The 20,093-nt window shown below is 42.0% G+C and overlaps 1 protein-coding gene across 1 annotated transcript in view; it reads left to right on the plus strand.

Annotated features, from left to right (window-relative positions):
* The window catches only part of ERC2 (ELKS/RAB6-interacting/CAST family member 2), an 882,456-nt gene that overhangs the window by 785,229 nt on the left and 77,134 nt on the right, over nucleotides 1–20,093 (plus strand). The window contains exons 15-16 of the mRNA XM_010851669.1: nucleotides 2,084–2,218; nucleotides 17,944–18,009. Coding sequence (XP_010849971.1) covers nucleotides 2,084–2,218; nucleotides 17,944–17,970 — 162 coding nt within the window. The 3' untranslated portion in view covers nucleotides 17,971–18,009. The remainder of the gene's footprint in view (nucleotides 1–2,083; nucleotides 2,219–17,943; nucleotides 18,010–20,093) is intronic.

Here is a 20,093-nt window from a genome sequence, read left to right on the forward strand (position 1 = left end):
TTTTTTAGGTGGCTCTTTCCCTCTATTTTTATTGTCTTTATCCATATACTTGCATTTTTTTTTTAAAAATGTCTACTCTGGGGCCTTTCAAATATTGTACACATTTAAAACACTGGAGTGAGTAAATCATGAGACATCCTCTGTCCTACAGAACTGGAATGTGAAGTCAGTTTCCAAAACTTAACAGAACCAAAGCATTTGTGAGAAAGCTATTTCTACCTGTTCAGCTGTTTGCCTTTTTTTGCTAGCAACATGGCAAAGAGAAAGGCTTCAAGATTGAGAATTGGAAGGTCCAGATTATCTCCATGTTCTATGTCAAGAAAGAAAATCTATGCCTTGATTTTCCAGCTATAAATGAGGATAGTAATAATTCCCCCAGGAAAGTTTTGAGGATAAATTAGGTCATACATGAAGAACACTACAAGAATAGACTGCTAGGTCCAGAATTGTTATCCGAGTATTGTTTATGTTACATACTAAAATTCCAACTGTCTGAATGCCCTGCCAAACTCTGACTTTCAGCTCTCTTAAAGTGTTGATGGCTCATTGTCATGAGCCACCAGTGGGGTTGTTATGGCAACTCACGAGATGTCCTCAATTCTTAATGACCTTCCCTGGCTGAAGACAATTGGGTTGCTCACCTCCAGAATGACAGTGGCCCTCAAAATTATGGCCTCTTCTTTCTTTGAGTCACTTGTTACAGCAACATGTATAATGTTATCTGTATCTACTTGGCCCTGTGTTAGACGCTAGAGAGAGACTGATGAAAGAAGCAGCCTCAAGTTTACTGACAAATGGACGGACGAATCCGTGGTCAGAGAGGTGTGGTAAGCAGGAGGTACATGTCACCTGGTCTCAAGGGCGGGGTCAGGAAAAGGCTGTGCATTAGCCTGACACAGAAACTAGAGGCAGGGAAAGGTGGCTGGGGCAGCTGTCACAAACAGAGGAAACAACATGTATTAAGAAGGAGAAGTGTCTTCCAGTAAACAATGACAATAGTAATAGTAGCATGACTTTTATTTCAAGCCCATTATGTACCAGATTCTGGACTGACTTGAAATTCATTCTCTTCACAATACTTTGTCCTCACAACAACCCCAGGGAAGGGGTTCTACTACTCCCATTTGAAAGTTGAGGAAATTGGGGCATAGAAATAGTTAATTCTCAAAAGCCCATGTACCCAGTGAAGAGGTGGTTGAACCCAGATGGCCTTATCTCCAAGCCCACACTTGGAGTCTCTGCATTTCCCAGCTTTCTGAATTGGATATTTTTATCTGCCTTTCTAAGTGGACTTCAGGCAGTTTTGTGGATTCTGTGACCTTTGTTAGCTCAATTGATCATTGGTCTCTTTCTTGCCTTGCATAATAAAACCATATAGTTCTGTAGCCCTTGGAGTTTAACTCTGACACTTAGTTGCCTCGTGTGACAAACATAGCAAGGAGTAAAATTAGAGTGGTTAACTCTTCTCCATCAGCTTTGCTTTCTTTGCCTTAATTTCCCTAAAGAACGACATTAGTTAAAATGTCCATAGAGAGCCATTGCCCTAGAAGTCATCCTAGCAACAAACCAGCCCCATCAATATTTTTGCGGTTGGCAGCCTTTTGGTGGGCTTCTCTGCCTTGTCTTGCAGGACGACTGTTGTCTGTAGCTCTCTGTCTCCTTCCAGGTCTTTCCCATCTTTTCATTCAGGGCTTCGTTCTCTTGCTTGCTCTAGAGCGTAAGACGTGATGGTTGGCGGTATGTTATTGCAAGCTTACTATGGATCTGTGTGATCGCTTGATAACACAAAGCACTTTAGCATGTGTCCATTTATTGGCTTTTAAATCACGTGGGGGAAGTACACTTATGTCTGTGAATGTCTGTCCGACAACACAGCGGATTCAGTGATGTGACAGAACCTCTGTCACCAAAGCTAATGGAATGGTGCTTTCTTTATTAAGTTTCCATTGAACTAAAAGTGAAAATCTCTGTTCCTAAAAAAAGAATAATGGGAGCCCTACAGGTGTTGTAATTATGCCCTGACCCCTCTTTTGCTGGTCTTCCAGCTCCTGATGGAATCTTCCCTGGTTTGTGTTCTGTGCAGACCCAAAACAGGATGAAGCTGATGGCGGACAACTATGATGAGGACCACCATCACTACCATCACCACCACCACCACCACCACCACCGGTCTCCTGGGAGGTCGCAGCATTCCAACCACAGGCCCTCTCCTGACCAGGTCAGTTTCATTGCTGCTTACCTCTAAGACCCCTTTTACCCTTTGGATATTTTAAGATAAAATAAATAATCCTCAAGAAATAATAAACAGCATAAAGTGATACGTTCTTTGAACTGAAACTAATAGCTTTGGTATTTATTTCCATCACTCAGGGAATCTAAATGTTTTCCTTTCTCCTTCCTCTTTAAGGTTTTGTCTGTTCTTGTTTATGTTATGCATTTTCTTTCCTCCTCTCCTTTCTTTTTCATAGATATGTAGTCTATTGCTGGCACAGTATCTAATGGTGGGTTACTTTAGAATGTTGTTTTCAGAGTTTTAAGAGAAAGCACTTTGTTTCCATGAGCTTGGCAATCAGAGAGGCCGTGAGTTTGCTGAGCACTGTCCTAGAAAATCCCTTAGTGATGCAAATTAAAAGTGGGGTAAAACTACATGAAAAGAGATCAGTTTTGCTTGCATTTTAGCCAGTGAAGTCAAGGCGTCTGGTTTATTTGATTTGGACTCTGTTTTCTCGCTTACCTAAGTAAAGAAGTGAAGAGATGGCTTGACAAAAACAGTTCTCCTGCAGTTTTCAGTGATATTCACCTTCACCCACCAGATGCAAAAACTGTTTACATGTTTAGCATTAAAATTCTTGAAGGTAAATTTTATGGATATTATGAAATTAAATGCAAATTAGCAGGATATCATAGTCAATGTTAATAGTGTTTCCTCTTTTATCATACTGTGACCTTTTTAAAAAGTAGTGTAACTTATACAATAAATTTCAAGAGAGGTGGGGTCATAGGTAATGGAATGGAATCATCTAAATGCCTTTGTTATATATTTCTAAATAGTGAGGAGCGAGATTATTTGAATTACCTCTGTGAGGAAGGGTTTCACTATTTATAAAAGGAAGGGGTACTTGCTGAACTCCTAAAATTTTTTCAGATAACTCTGTTTCCTTTTTACCTCATGTTGTTAGCATCCCATAGGAGAAGTTAAGATTCCAAGTCTCCAAGAATTTTACTAGCAAGTGGTACAATTCCAGAGGGCGCTATTTATATAGTTCACAACATAAGACATACCCCGTGGAGCTGTCTTGGGAAACCTCCAATCAATCCGGAAGGAGGACATCTTTAAGGATAACTTTGACGAGCTGGACAGGTCCAGGGAGGTTGTACAGGAGCTGATTGATGAGTACCATGCAGCCACTCGACCAGACTACATCTCCTGGGGCACCCAGGAGCAGTGAGTCCTCCGTACTGCACCCTCTGGACAGTAAGCACAGTCCCATCATACTTGATTCCTTTGGTCCAAAATCCCCTCACCAACAAGGTTCTAGATTTTTCTCCAGCCCAAGAGTGGGCCTTGCTTCTTCCTTTTGACGCCTTCACCCTTGATATGCTTATTTAGCTCTAATAAAGTAATAAAGCTTAGTTGTGAATAAAAAAAAAAAAAAAAAAAAACATACCCCGTGGAGCTGTGCAGTAAGGTAGCTCCAATCAGAGCGATCTTCACCCTCAGCTTGGCCCTGTCGTTGTCCTGGGAAACATTTGCCCTCAGAGACCTCAACCCTGGAAAGGATGTTCACACAGGACATCTTAGTTTTTGAAGCTAAGTATAGAAAGGCACCAGTTTATGTCATTAACTCTCAAAAAGGGTTCTCAGTTTGGAAATCAGCAAAGTGGAAAGTGAGATTGATTTTATGTCATTCTCCTGAATGTCTGGTTTTGGTTTAATTTGGTTTTATTTAGTCAGTTATCATCCCTCACAACCATCACCACTTTCCCACATTCACCTACCCCAGTGTACCTGGCATCCTGCTAATTCATTCTCATTCTTGATCCCTGCTCTTTGCTCCTTGACCTTCTGCCTTGGGAAATGAGTGTAAGATTTTATTGGTACTAGAGACCACCCTGGACTTTCCCCCATAGAAACAGGAACAGAGAACACTATAGTGATAGAAAAAAGGATTTGGACCCAAACTGGGGGAGTGGGTCACACAAGCACCTGCTGAGATAACAGTCTTGTTACATCACTGAGACACATATGCTAATGTGTCATGCTAGAAATACAGCATTGGTTCAAATTTATCTGCCTTGTGATGCTATATTTTTATTTTTTATAAAAGATAGCCTCCAGATACTTTTCTAGAGGTCTTTAATCATTAAACTAGAGTACTTGCCTGTTTGGTTGACTTCTGTTGGTTGACAGACACTAGCAGTTGTTATAAGACAGAGATCATTGCTCAGGTGTGGTGCCCTCCACAGAAGAGTTAGCATTCCTTGAGAAATGTCTGGCTAACATACGTGGTCAGGACCTCTTGTACGTTGCCAATTATTAGGAAGGTGGTGATGACCTTCCACTTTCACATTCTCCATCTCAGTAAGTACTGTAAGCAACCCATTAACATAAAGGCAGAGAGTGTCACCCTCTTCCTCAGAGGAAAAATCCACTGAGAGGAGGAGGCCCTCAAGAGCTGGGAGTCCTTTGCTCATTGAACTGAGGCTTGGAGCACCTATCCCATGATGGCCACTTTACTGGGCCTGGGTAAGGGAATAATGGATAATAGCCTTATATTCAAGGAGTTTATGTCTGGTTTCGATTAAAAATCTGATGTCTCATTCATTTCTGTTCAGGATAATGTCAGAACAAGACAGATAACAGGTAGTTTTAACTTAATTAGGGGGCCCGTGACTTAGGAACTACAGTGGGGTTCACTGTGAAAGCGAAATATCATTCATCAGAAGGATAGCTTTTGTGACTTTAAATTGGAGTCAGCAAGGCTGTAATACTCCCTTGGTGTATTTTTTCAGTCAGAGGAGGAGACTCAAGTTGGGAGCCCTCGTAGGAGGAGGTTGACTCCAGAGATGGAGCTGGCAAGACCTCCCTGGGCTGGTTAACCTTTCTGACCAGGTATTCCTGCGCTTGGACAATGATGCTTCCCCCTGTGTGGGATATGGAGATTCATATTCACCAACTTATGTATCAATTTGTGCATCATTATAAATCTACATCCCAGTCTGTGACAGTCATTGGAAGGCTGGGAAGTCTTTCCCAGTTGATTACAAAAGCAACACATAATCGTGTAAGCATATATACTAACATGTATGGAGTGGAGCTACTTCTTAGAAGATAGTGACAGCTTTATATGAGTATGTGACAACATTAGAGGCTGAATAATGGATTGATTTGGATGAGATTTGAACTAAGCGTTCATGATATGCCCCTATTAAATGAACCCGACTTAAAGGGGAAAATTCTCTTTGAGGGATTCCTGATTCCCTTCCCATGAATGTTTTAGCCCTAACTTTCCTGTGGCCATGAGCGTTGACCACCTATACCTTATAGAAGAGGAGCTCCAAAGTGTTGACGTTAACTTTTGAGCTAAGAGGTCAGAGCACATGAAAATGAAGAAGAAGAGAAAAAAAAAAAAAAATCAGCCACTTTGCTACTTTCCCAGAGAAACTAATTTTTCCTTAGGAAACTCAATTTAAGTATTGCCAGGTACTTGCAGAGTTAGATTCTTTTCCCACTTCTTCCCTGACCCTCTCTCTTTTACTATGATTTTGCTTTCTCCTTGGGAGAAACTGAATCCAAGGGTTATAAGTCTAGACTAGCCTTTCCCAAAGTAACTTTTGGAACATTAGTCCCATGAGGAAGGTTTGAAACAGAGAATCAGTGGGCAAAGAATTTGGGGAAAGTGCTGCATATTATAACATAATCTTGGAGAGTCTTGGTGCAATTAAGAGATCAAAGGATCCATAAAGTCATATAAGAAAGCAAGTTCTCCAGTTTTATTTAACCCAGAATTTCCCAGACTTACTTGATCATGGAATCTTTTTTCTTCTTCTTTTCAAGTAGCATCTGTGCTCTGAGGAATACTGTCCTCAGAGTATCATTTGTAGAAAAAGACTACCCAGCTTAAAACATGGCTGATCCAGTGCCCATTGGTGTTGTACATCAAAAGATAGACTTTTGAGGCAAATTTTCCTTATGGTTTACATAGCAGAAAATGAGAGTGTTCACCTCTTAGGATTCTTTTTTATTTCAAGACAATGGCATCTGAGAATGAGTTATACCACCAAAAAATCAATTGATTGCAGTTAAGGGAACCATCATAAAAATGAGGACCCAAGAAAGTGAGAATAATCATACATGCACATCTCTTCAGGGATTGAAAATGCATGTGATAAGGGGAAGGAAATATGGAGAATATGTAAGAGAATTCAGTGGGGTGTATCAGTCCAACAAACTATAGACCCCCATCCAAGAAAGGAGCAGTTAATAGTTTGTGCCCTGTGACCCCCGAGAATGACCATAGTCATTGAATATGTTCAAGTACAACATTCAGAGAAGTCCCAGTAATGCGTTAGGAAACCTTTCAAACCAAGAAGTGGGCACACAAGCAGACAAGTAAATATTTCCCATGATATAGGCTGCTGGTGAGCTCTGAGAAATAATTAAGACCAAAGACTTAGTTGTACCTGCTGGAGACACATTAGTGATTTTATTTTTAGTAAAGTTACCAAGACCAATTTTAGAAAAGCTAAGTGGAAACTCAACTTCTCCCACATGCCCTCTGGACCTGCCATCATCACTATCTGTTATTTTTAAGTAGCATTTTTCCTTGCCTTATCCAGGATGCCAAGATTTTTTACTCATTTTCCCAGGCATTGTGTAGCTTTTATAGTCATAGTTCATGATATAGTCCTTCCATATAGTCCTTCCAGTGCCTCCCAGGTATGGACCAACCCCATGGATAAGAAAAGCATGGCATCAGAGTGAGCACCACACTTCAGATGACTCAAAACACCAGACTCGTTCAGGTTGCCCTTGGCTTCTAGAACTCCCACTACTGTGCTTGGGTTGAATGTTGGGTCTTTAAAGACCTGGATCTTACTTCTTTTTGGTGCAAAACGTACCTCCAATTCTTAAAGCATCTGGCACTCTGATTCTAATTTGTGGGGACCTAACTGGCAAAAACCTAAACACTTTTTTTGTGTTGGAACCCCAGAATATGTGGTCACTTTCAAAGCCCAGAACTTGTCTCTCCTCTCTCTGGCTCTTTCTTTGAATATAAATGCTCACTCACTCACAGGAGTTAGAAAGGCCAAGGAATTTTGACTACCTTGAAGACTTTCAGATTCCCAATTAGAGTTTAAATTTCACATTTTGCTTATAGAAATCTTACTTGTAAAGGATGGCTACAGAGTCCAGGAGCATGGAGGCATAATACTTATTAGATTTATTATGGGAATTTTTGATTGAATTTTATGTCGTAGTCATACTCTCTGTTACATATTCCAAAGCATAGTTGTACCTGTCTGGCTCATAGTAGGCACTCGATAAATGTCTGTTGAATGAGTTCTTCCTATAGTACCTCTGGGAAATAAGAAGGGCAGATGGGAGTATCCCCATTACATAGATAAGGACACTGGAGCTCAGGGAGGCTGATATCTATTCAGAATCACATACCTGCAAATCAATAGGCCCCAGAGAAAGGTCTGTATCTCTGAATGCTGTACCTGGAGCAAACCTCCTTGGATGTCAGTATGGATCTATTTATGCAACCATGTGTACTAAATATGGTTTAATTACAGTATCAACTTCCTCTAAATGCAAATGTGTATTTTCAGTTTCCTGTCCAGTTGTAGTAAATTTTATCTCATTTTGGTTTAGTTTTCAAATTTGAATTAGAATTTCATCCCATCGGTTCTCTTTCCATTTGCCCCAGCTTTCATCAACATTATTCCTGTTCTTCTGTTTGTGATATTCAGTTCATTTTCCCCCATCCCCCCTGCCCTTTACTTTTCTCCATACCTGCTATCACTGTGCCAGTGAAAATGTGGCTTCTTACAGCTCTCCCACTGCCCTCGAGGCACCAGAGTGAGGCTCTCAAGGAGTAGAGAGCCTGGCACAGAGAGGGAGAGGAATCGCTCTGGGTTATAGCGGGCCCTGGGCGGTGAATCACCAGGATCCACATTCCTTTGCTCGCTCACCCGTGAGCCTGTGTACACACAAGGCCCGGGACCAGTCAAGCTCCCAGAGCAGAGTAGAGGGTGCTTCCCTTGGCTCGAGGCTGCCATCGGACCAGCCAGGGCTCTTGGAGGGCTTTCAGATAGTGACCTCATTGTGACAGAAGCTGGGTTAGCTATTGTACGTCTTCCACTTCAGGGTGTCCACTCTCCTAATCTATTCCTAGAAAATTGATTGCCCCAATCCTAAATGTTACTGACTCCACTTGGCAGTTTCCAGAACCTACCTGCAGATGTAAATAGTGGCTTTGGGCCCCTTCTCTGCTGCTCCTGTTTACTCTGTGGTCCCAGCATGTGTTGGCTCTCAGCTGAAACATGGGTTTGTACCACTGGACACATTTCAGAGCGCTGAATGTCCACTTCCATTTTCTGCTGAAAATTCCCATTGATTATGCTTGAGACACATGTTATTTTCCCATAAGCTGCCAAATACCTTGTTCACTAGAGAACCCAGACATAGACATGGCTTTCTTTTCAAATTAGTGGTCTTAGGGTCGATATACAGATTATATTTTAAGATACCACAAAATTATCCCAGTGATCCCACCCATGCCGACTGCATCTATGCTCTGCTTCAGAGAGGCTGCAGCACTCGCTACCTTGGTTTTGACATTTCTGGTCTTGAAACATGTCCTCTCTACCCTCTTCTTACAGGCAAAAGAGCTATAAGGTAGAGTTAGATCCAAAAACGAAAACAAGCTTCTTGCTCTCTCACCCTCGCACCTCTGTCCGTACTGCACACACCCAAGCTTCCAGACTGAATTAGTCTGTGTCCTGCAGAGCATTCCCATAGGAGGGGAAATTCCAGCCAGCAGGTCCTTACTGAGATGTGACTGGAGAGAGGTAATAACATTTCCAAGCCGCATGAGTTTCTTGGTCCCGGATGTGTCTTGTAACCATCCCCACCCCTGCTGCTTTTCTCCTCTTCTTCCACCTCCCCAGGGCTTTGATTTTATGTCTGGGCAACAGGGCTTTGTAGAGTCTCACTGTCCACCCAGAGAAGGAAGCAGTCACAGCAGCCCCTCCCCGGGCCCTGTTACTTCTCAGAGACCCGACTCCAGGCCTCTGGATTCCCCACTCGCCCTCTCTGTGAAATGCCGGACGGGCTTCTGTGATTGATGCCCTGCTTTCCTTGCACTTTCACCAACAGATTAGCCAAAGTGCAGCCCTTTGAATTCTAACAAACAGATGAGGGGTTTAACTTGCTCCATTGCCCCCAGAAGATGGATTCTGTGTATAGAGTTGTTATTCCTAGCTTTTGCTTAGGGAGGGAAAAAAAAAGAATTTATTTTATGTTTTGAGGTTAAATGAATGTGGGATAAATGTATACATAGTGTCCTGTGTGTATATATGTATGTATAGCTATATGTCAGACGAACTGAGGACTTCTCCACATATGGAAGAATTTCTCAAGATCATGTTTAACTAGAAATTTCTCTCCCTAACTTCCCCTGTGTGTGTGTTTGAATGTTCATTATATATACATATATGTGCGTGTGTGTGTAAATACATTTTCTTGTTTCCAACATAGAAGAAAAATTAACTCCTACATATCAGAATTTGCTAAAGTATAGTTTCAGGACAACCAAAAAGAAATTTGTTCCCCATGATGGTAACCTAATAAGAAAGGTTACATGTCATAGGATTTTAATATCAGTTTCCTATCCAAGTTAGTATGTCTGAAGCTTGACTAAACAAGAGACGATAGAGGTTCTTTGCATTGCAAATCTAATTTCATGGCCCGCTTCTTGGAAGAAGGCTTTGGGTATTGGCTTCAAGTAGGGATGAAGCCTTCAAATTCAAAACCCATGAAGAAACATCTTGTTGGGCTGATGTTTATTGAATGGGAGAAGGGTCCAAAGATTTCAACTGTTCCTACTCTTGGGCCAGTCCTCTCCACATCGGAGTCAGAGAAATCCTGGAATGCATTTTGAACTATATCTTATGATCCACTTGCCTCTTTTCTTTTTGTAAACAGTTAATTTTCACAAGTGAAAATATAATTGACCTTTACCATTGTATCAATTTTAGATATACAACATATGGTTTGGTATATGGATATATTGTGAAATGATTACCAGAATAAGTTTAGTTAACATCCTTCACCACACATTGTTACAATTTTGTTTTCTTGTGCTTACTTGCCCCTTTTCAGATACTCCTTTTATCGCAAGTGGATTGGAAGATGCTATGTTTAAAACTCAACAGATTTTTTTTTTCAAGTAAATGAAGTAGAAAGGTAGCTAGATATAATTTTTTTAACCCCTCAAAGAATACCCCAAATCCCCAAAGCTACTAAAACACAAGCCAGAAGGAATATGTGATTTCTCACCATTGGGAAATAAAGGTGGTAGTTTATTTGTTTGTTTGCTTTTAAGAGCAGAAGCTCTGGAATGACCCTGTCATGGCTCTCTGTGAGGCCACAGGTAGGAAAGAAATGAGGACAAATGTCTGCACTGCTGTGGGAGGTATTTAACTGCTCCTTCCTCTACTAGCTGTTATGTGCTCACCCAAGCATTTCAGTCGCAGGAGAGGAAGGGGGGAGGGGTGACACAGCCTTAGGAAAGCTGGCTGTGCGGATGAGCAAGTTATTGCCAAGGCTCTTTAATCTGGGTGTGGTATTAACTCCTTACATGTAAGCACGCAAGGGCACGATTTGATAAACCCTGCCAGGTAGGGTCTTCATGTCTGGGGAAAAAGACAGAGCTGCTTAATGCATCAGGATCCTCCTCTTAGAAAAGGGTTTTTCCTTAAAGGTAATTTGAGCCTATTGAAGATTTCAGTCTTACTCTATTTTGGATAAAGTTGTTTTTCTCCCCTTTCACTGATTCCTCTTAGTTTTAAACCTTGTGTGCAGTATTAGGGTTTCATTAAGAGATTTGTTGCAGCATCTTTTGAGTCAACGGGGGTTTTTCAGACACAGTCTACTCTCCCCAGCTTGTAGATGTAACTCATCTTGGCATTGCGGAAGGGTTGATTCCTTTTCAACTTGCTGCTTTAATCCGGTCACATTTGTCTAAGAGGCAGCTCTTTAGCTCCCCCATTGAAAGGGGGTGGCCAACTTTGAAAGGTCTGGAAGCAGGGAAATCCATTTTCTCTTGCTAAACACCATTGCCTTTCTTTTTTTTCTTGAACTGATGTAATAAGGGTCATGTTGGACTTCCATGCCCCAGGCACTTGCAGCACTCAGAAGATAAGGAACCACAGAAAAGAGAATTGAAAACATTCTTTAAACGTACATGCACACACAGTGTCGAGGGGCAAGGGAATTTGGTTGCCCACTAGCCAGATTCTGCAAACTACTGTATTTGTGGAACAATAGCATTTGAAAAATTGTTTCAGCATCTGTATTTTAATGACAGGTGTAAACCATAGCTTTGAATAGCCCAGAGATGTTAAAATAACTAAGGATGGTTTAACACACTGTCTGATCCTTTTTTACATACACCCTTTTGCCTTTGGTCTTAGCACAGTATCAAATACATTGTTGTAATAGTGACAGCCTATGAAATGCCACCACCAAGGGCGGTGTGCCCAGTTATGTTTGTATACATGTTTAAGGTCTACAAGTCAGGTTAACTTACGTTCTCCAGTTTAATTCACAGAGCAGCCCTGTGAAGTATCAGGGCCTTCCGATTCTTTTTTCTTTCTGAGGCACTTGAGGACATGAAAAGTCAAGGGGCTAGGGGATTTGGTTGCCCACTAGCCAGGAAAAAGCAGAGTCAGAATCCTGCTAAAAAACACAATTTTCACTCTGTTTAACAAAGCCAAGCATTAATGACTGATGGATGAGGGAGTGAAAATAAAGCCTGTCTCCACCCCACCCCTTTTTTATGGCTATCTGGCAATGGCTCAGCTTTTAGCAGATGTTGACTTTGGGCTCTGAAAATATATTCTTGGCCAGTGTACAACCTTCCAGCATTGTTATCTTCATCTGGGTATCTTGTATCTTTCAGCTGAGAGAGCTGGCACCATGCACTAGATTGGTTTGTCAGAATTAACTTTTGCTCGAAGGAAACAGAAAGCTAGTTTTCATGTCACCCTATAATGATAGTTGGAAAAAAATGAGAAAGTGCCTAAAGATGCTGCATTAGAAGTGAAGGAGAATGCCCCACAAGCTTCTCAAATGTTCTCCATGGCTTACCAAAGAGGATTTAGATGGCCCCCTGCCTCAGGGGTCCCAGTGTGGTAGACTTGCTGAGAACCAACCAGGCTGCACAGGCTTGCTTGCAGTCTCTGCCTCTCCCTTGAGAAACACCCCCCTGTATCTTTTAAAACATGGAGATTGCCCATCATGTTTCCCCTTAGCCAGGGCTGTTCAGCTTTCACCAAGTCAGGTTAGAAGAATAAATCACAAGTGCAGCTAGTGCCATGAGAAGGGGGACGGAACCATTCTGGGGAGAAACAAGTAAACACAATCTTGGCAGCCCCTAAGGAACTCTGAAATCCAGGCTGCCTTCTCTATTAGAGGAGTCAAATCATTCAGAAAAGCAGGGGCCAGTCCTTATAGGCTTTCTGGTTTGAAAATGCATGTTAAATTCCCACAGGTGCTGTGACAGAGTGTGAAGGGTATGGGGGTGCTTCCTTTTCCCTCAGGGACCTTGAAACTTGGCGGGGTGCTGCTGATAAGCTGTATAAAGGACATCTGCCATATGCACGTGAGGTTGTCTTTCTTCGAAGAGCCAGAGAAACCCCACCTAAGTTGTACCATCCAGTCCCAACCAGGACCTTCAACAGCTTGGAAAGGGGCAACACGGAGTCCTAAGGACTTCGGAGCTGAGCTGAGCAGGACCCTCAGGTGTTTCTGGGGCCAAAATGAGGGCTTCTTTCTGTGGCTTCAAAGTTCACATGTCAGGAGGGTGAATCTTTGTGGTCAGATGGACTGGAATTTGACCCCCACTCCACAGCTCCTGGAGAAGGCGATGGCACCCCCACTCCAGTACTCTTGCCTGGAAAATCCCATGGATGGAGGAGCCTGGTAGGCTGTAGTCCATGAGGACGCTAAGAGTCGGACACGACTGAGCGACTTCACTTTGACTTTTCACTTTCATGCATTGGAGAAGGAAATGGCAACCCACTCCAGTATTCTTGCCTGGAGAATCCCAGGGACGGGGGAGCCTGGTGGGCTGCCGTCTCTGGGGTCGCACAGAGTCGGACACGACTGAAGCGACTTAGCAGCAGCAGCAGCAGCAGCCGCAGCTCCTGGCCAAGTGTACTTCAGTGACCTACCTCATCTTTGTCCCTGAGCCTGCCTTCCCCTGTCCGCACAAAGACCCTCCCCAGCCCTGTGTCCTAGTGATTCTTAGTGAAGAAAGCTAAGAGCCGTCCCATTCTTTCTAACCTGGAGCTGGTGCTAATTCCTGCTGGCTCATTTCTAGCCCAGGTCAGAAATTAATTAGCATCTAGAAACACAGCACAGAACAGGTATCTGAATCTAGTAAGGACTTGGCTATTCTTTGGGAGAACTTGTCTGCAAATGGGTACCACAGGCTATGACAAATCAAATTATCTAAGAGTTTGCAGCCATTCCTGACCTCGTCACATAAACAGAGACATCAACTTATGGGCTATGCATTCTAGGAGGCAGGAGAGGTGACAGACACGAATGTGAGGTTTCCAGAGGAAAGGTTTGGACTTGACCCAGAAAGAAAATACGTTAGTGCCCTGATAAGGCTTGATGCCCTTATCTCCAGGCTCACACCCCTTGCTTTCCTTTGTATACACTCTATTTCCCTAGTTCTGGCCAAGCCTGCAGTTTGGAAATGCTGAGAGTTGCTGCTTTGCTCAAACCCGGGCACAGGACACATCATATACCCAACACTGTGGTCTTGCTTCTGTGACTTGCGGAATGCTGGTGCTTGAAGTTTGCAGAAAGTATCAGAGGAGCCATGAACTTCTAGGAGGAGTAGGGGTGGATCTGGTGACTGCCCACGCCACACCCTGTCAGTAACCAGGAGGGTCACCCTGCTTGTCCCACTGGGAGGCCATGTTGAACTTCATGGCAGAGACAAGTGGCTGAGTTCTAACAGAGGCAGTAGGCTGATTTAAAAGTGATGCTTCCGTAATTTCATTCTCATCTTCAGTTAGGATGAGTGTGACAGTAAGGTCCTCATTAGGAACCTAGCCCTTCGATTTCAAGAAAAAAGCCAGCTATCAACTGAAAGAAAATTGCAGGGTTTTTAAAACATACACACACACACACACACACACACACACACAACCAGCCCTGTGATGGGCTGAGGCTTGCCTGCTGGCTATACCAAATACCTCAAAATAGAGACCAATTAAAGGTTTACACTGGTCTGTTTATCAGGTCATATCACAGAGTTCCTTCCCAGACCTCCATGGCTGGGCTAATAAATGTCCCCACAACAAGTCTCCCATCTTGTCAGTGATGACTCAGTCACTTTGCTCTTAGATCTTGTCATCAACATAGCCCCTTGAGCAGCCCATCCGGTGAGGGATTTTGTTTTATCTCAGTATTTAGAGAACCCCATTAGAGCCTAGCATCTGGAACTAAGGATTTCCGTCAAGTCTTCATATCATCTCTGGAGCAATAGATACATCCTGAGTTTATTGGATAGTTAAGCCTCCTCCCTCTTTAAAACGGGCTTTGTGGTCACTGTGCTCTGGGCTTCAGCCCACCTTGGATGTTCTGTCCCCAGATGCTGTGGACAAAAGCAGACGGATGACGGATGGACTAGAGGCTTTTTTCTCATCCAGATATTTTGGCAACTCCTGGCATAGCAATCACTCACAGGGACAACACACAAGGGAGCAAACGCCAGGCAGCCTCCAGAAAGCCCGCTGCGAAGTCGATCTGAAAACAGAAAAACAAGGGAGGGAAACTGACTCTCTCAGGCCTGATAGATGCATTTTAAAACTTCAAGAATTTCCAAATAACTTGGCATGAAGTTAGGGATCAAGTGACATTTATCTGGTTTTTATTTTTTTGGTCCCCAGATTTACATTTCTGGGCAGTAAGGTTGCCGAACAAATTAATATTTGCATACAAAGATGCAGGCGGTGCAGGAGTCAGACAGCTGCGAACGTTTGGAAATATCTGGGGCTCCGTCTCTGATTAGCTCCTGCATTTTTGTTTTTTTGTTCCCCAAGCAGACACTCACTCTGACCCAGATCACTTGGTGATTAGGGTCAATTCATGTTTAAGCTTTGAAGATTAGAGAGACCAGAAATGGCCACCACTTCCCTTTCTATTTTCTTTTAAATACTTTTAACTTCAGAAACTAGGAACTTGAAAGATATGCATAATATTCTGAGCACACTGAAGGAATTGATCCCCATTTCTGCCATGTTAAACGTTAGCAAAGTTTATATTGGACTGTCATATTTCTTTACTTTATTCACCAGCATACAAGACGTCGATCTCAACATCTGGCTTTTAATAACCCTCGACATCTGGGAGCTCCTTTTTATTCCTATGGTGGACGAGGCACGGTAGTGATATTGGCAGTGTGTATTTTCGAGCTACAACTCCTGTCTGCTTCAATCATAATTAATTACCACTTTTTAATATATTTAATTTGCTAAAAGTAATTTGCATTAGACCACACTTCACCGTTAGGAAAATAGTTATAGATTTTGGTGGCAGTGGCTTTCTTTCCTCCTTCCTTCTTCTTTTTCAAAATTTAAAACATCTTTGGATTTGAAACAAACTGGATGTCTACATACTGTTGGTTTTAAATGCAAAATGAAATAAACTGCTCAGCACAGGGAATGATTTTACAGCCATTCAGAAGCAGTCAGCAGGGACTGTAGGCTGCATTTTGAGGAAAACAGCCTATTTTTGTGTGTGTGACTTTGGCATCTCACTGAGTTTTCCTGCAGCAGAGACTTTGGGAATCAGGAACCTTATAATGAAAGCTAGGACCTCCATCCAGAGAATATACTTACACACATACCCACACCATTCTGCATTGAACTGCAAGGAATTGCTAGACCCTCTGAGACCCATTTGTGGATGCTTGAGGGGTCCCCTGCTATACTTTCCTTCTTTATTAGCATAAAAAAGGACATAAACTTTTCTTTTCTCCAGGAACTGAGAGAAAATTGAATGAATGTAAAAATCCATATTTCTCCAATTAGGTAGGGAAAAGGGAGGTTCATTGCCAGGAGCAATTACTAGACTGTGTAGTGGTAAATAGATGCAGGTAAATTTTACATGAGAAGGAGACCCAGGTAAGATGATCAGTTGAACTTATGTGGGGCCAGAATATTACTAGCCAAACTGTCAGTGCAAATTCATACTGAGTTGTCCAATTCAGACTGTGTGCAAATCACTTGATTGACTCAAATCAGTGGGACATTGTTAATTCTTTGGGCTGTAGTCTGGTGAACTCCCTTTGTCAGAATAATATTTTTAAATATACAAAATAAAATTCACAAAAATATAAGAGAAATCATATGAAAACTCATTTCAAAGACCATAGATCCAAATTCTTGAGCAGATAAAATCACCATAGCCTTGTTGGCAAGATTAGGTCAAACTGTATGAAGTTGCTGTTTTTCTAGACCCAAAATGGCCAGCAGTGGGCATTTTCATATAATTCAACCTGATATTACAACAGCTTAAGCAATATGGATACATATTATGAGAAGATGCTTCAAGTTATTGTTTTTCCTGTTCCTGATTTTCAAAACACAGAAGACAATCATGGGAAAACCTGGTTTTCTCAGGGATTTGTTAAAAGACACAGCTCCCAAATTACGTGTGAGACCAGGATATGAACCACTGAGTTTTCTACACTTTGTTTCTATCCTTGCAGTGAACAGTGAGAATTCTTGTTCAAAACACGACCTTGTGATGGCAGATATACTTCTGTCTGTATAGATTCAATTGCCCTGCCCATCCACCTCTTCACTAAGTGAGGAAAATGGCCTGAACCATTCTGGAAATGTTTTCAACAAGAATTCAGACCAAATAAGTTCCCATTTATCCACAGTTGAGCACAATTTTAAGTTAAACAAAACTTGCTTTCTACAAGCATTTTACTGAATTGAAAGTTTACTCTCTTTGCTTTGAAACTTATTTGATTGCAAATGTATAATCATTCCGTGCAAATGTATAATCGTTCCATGGTGGGCACATCCTCTTTTACGCTGAGAGTAAAATAGAACCTGACAAATCCAGAAGATCACAGTATGTTTGAGCCTTTGTGAAATACCCAATGTCAATTATCGCATGCTACAGAAGTTCGTTCCACCCAAGTTGGTGGAATTTTGGTTTTTTTTTTTTTAATTCTTCTTCAGCCTTTATTGATACTTCAAGCTTAAGAGAAATTAAGGGTATTTAGTTACTATAATTACTTCTCTGCTTACTTAAAAGGTTTAATCTACTCTTTAGGCATATGCAATTCAGATTGCATGCTTTCCAAAAAAATAATCATCTGCTAATGTAGACTAATTTTAATCTTCTAATCCATTCTTGACACAGAGTCAGAGCCTGGTGGGTGGAATGTTTTTGTGTGGGGGTTGCCATAGATACAAAACTCAGTTATGTATTTGACAAGTCAGCGATGTGGAACTTTAAGTTACTATGGATTTTTTTTTTCCTCGCTCTTTAAGATTAAAAAACAAAGTGAAGATCAGTGTGCCTTTGCAGTGCATCCCAGTGTGACTAACCTTCTCTTCTTTCGTTCCGGTGCTCCCCTCCTCTCCGTGCACCTTCTTACCCCTGGCCGGCCGCAGGATGACGAGGAGGGCATATGGGCATAGCCGGGCCTGTAAACCAAAGTTCCAGTTTTGTTTTGAGGGGTGAGAAAACCATCTTTTATATCATTTTTCTTTTAAAAATTGTATTCTAGTGTTGTATTGTGTGCGTGCTCAGTTGTGCTCACTGCTGTTTGTGATGTGCCCTGTGTTTGCTTCTGCGTGCCGTGACCACCCCCAAGAGCTCCCTCCTTCATATCCCCCCTGCCTGCAACCACATTATTGTTCTGCCTTGTTGGGGCTGGGTTGAGCACCATCCAAATGTTTCTATGTTGTTTAAGATGTAAACTCTGCCCTCATTAGGATTTATCCACACTTTTAAAGGCATGATTGTGGACTCAGAAATTGTCACGGTTCTCCAGTCACGGTTTTCAGCCGACTGCTTGCTCTTACCAGATATGCCAGTGCGGTCCAACTCCCATGTCCTTCTGGTTGTGTCAAATGTTTGGTAAGGAATAAGGGAAACAAAGCTATTTATCTTCATAGAGCTGAAACTATCATGTGTAAGAAGCCCATTTAATGAATTGTACTCTCTTCTATGGCAGTTCTGAAGAAAACACAAGGAGCAAGGCATAGTAATGGTGAATGGGTAACTGTATCTCTTTAAATGAACTAGAATAGAAATGTTAATATTGACAGACTCATAAGTGGTATTATATCTGTTGCTTTTTGACAATTGCGTGCCTATAGTTTTGCATTATTTTCATGCATTATGTTTTTTCGGAGGATTTTGTTTTTTTAAAGATTGATTTTTATCTATGCAAACCCACTGTTTATTTCTTGGCTGTCTGCATTATAGTTGAATAGTGGTGCATGTAATGTTCTGTGTTATTAATATAAAATGGAACATTGAACTCTGTCGACTTTTGCCATTGTGAATCACACCTCTCCAGGATACTGCAGGCTGTTTAACACCAAGTCACAAATGCTCTGGAGCTGAATATATCTACCTATGGTGACACAGACTATTCTGTTGAAGTTGGTGACAGTGTATATGAGCATATATATATATATATATATATATTCATAACAAGAAATGTGGTAGATTGTGTGCCATAGTCACAAGTACTCACCATGCAGTTCTTTTTCTGGGACAAATGTGAAATGCCCCAGGTCTGTGATTGGAGAGGTGGTTCTTTGGGATAAGTAAACAGGTGTGCCCTTCTGCAAGTCTTGCGCTCATATTATGTAAACAGTGGTTCTTGGGATGAATTTGAAAATAGTAACTTGTGTGTTTCGCCCGTGGGTGACAGTTTTCATTGATATTTTTCACTGCTCAGTTGAACCCATCGAAGGTCCCATCAGTGAGTCAGACTGCTTTCTCTGGTCCTTCAGGGAACACACAGAGGTTTGACTTTCATTTACAGCATCTTTCCACATAGTTATAGATGTAACACTTCCTGGATCCGTTGACCACCAGTAGAGCCTGCTTCCTGGTCACATCTCCCCTTTTCTCCCCCCTTCTCCCTTTCCTTAGTAAAGAGGGAAACAGTACAGAATTAACTCTTCCAGATGCAAAGTGGTTCCAAAGGGAAACTTGTTGATATAGGGAGGTAGGGAAACCAGAGAAATGCTAAAATTTGTCTGAGAGACTCCCTATCTGGAGAAAAGTTTAAGAGAAATATGGCCTTTACTCATATGGAATAGCTAATAAAGATGCAAATTGACCTAAAACAGTTCTAAGTGAGAAGTAAATATTTTATAATGTTAAAGAGTGAACATATGAAACCTGCCCACAGCATGCATGTAACAAGTAGGCAAAGGAAGATTCTGTGAGTTTGGGGCTTGCCTAGAAAAGTGTAAGTCCTTCTTGGGGCTCTTCTGTGAACCTGCTTCTGCCATCGTGTTACAGTGTCAGGACTGGGCTGCATCTGTGTCTCCTCCTGGATGTGTGCTGTGCTTAGTCATTCAGTCATGTCCATCTCTTTGCGACCCCATGGACTGTAGCCTGCCACACTCTTCTGTCCATGGGGATTCTAAGGGCAGGTTGCCATGCCCTCCTCCAGGGCATCTTCCCAACCCAGGGATCAAACCCAGGTCTCCCACATTGCAGGAGGATTCTTTACCATCCAAGCCATCAGGAAAGCCCCTCCTCCTGGAAAATAAAGACTCTTATTGCTCTTTCACAA

The sequence above is a fragment of the Bison bison genome, unplaced genomic scaffold (assembly GCF_000754665.1).
Source record: "Bison bison bison isolate TAMUID 2011002044 unplaced genomic scaffold, Bison_UMD1.0 scf7180017864304, whole genome shotgun sequence".
NCBI lineage: Eukaryota > Metazoa > Chordata > Mammalia > Artiodactyla > Bovidae > Bison > Bison bison.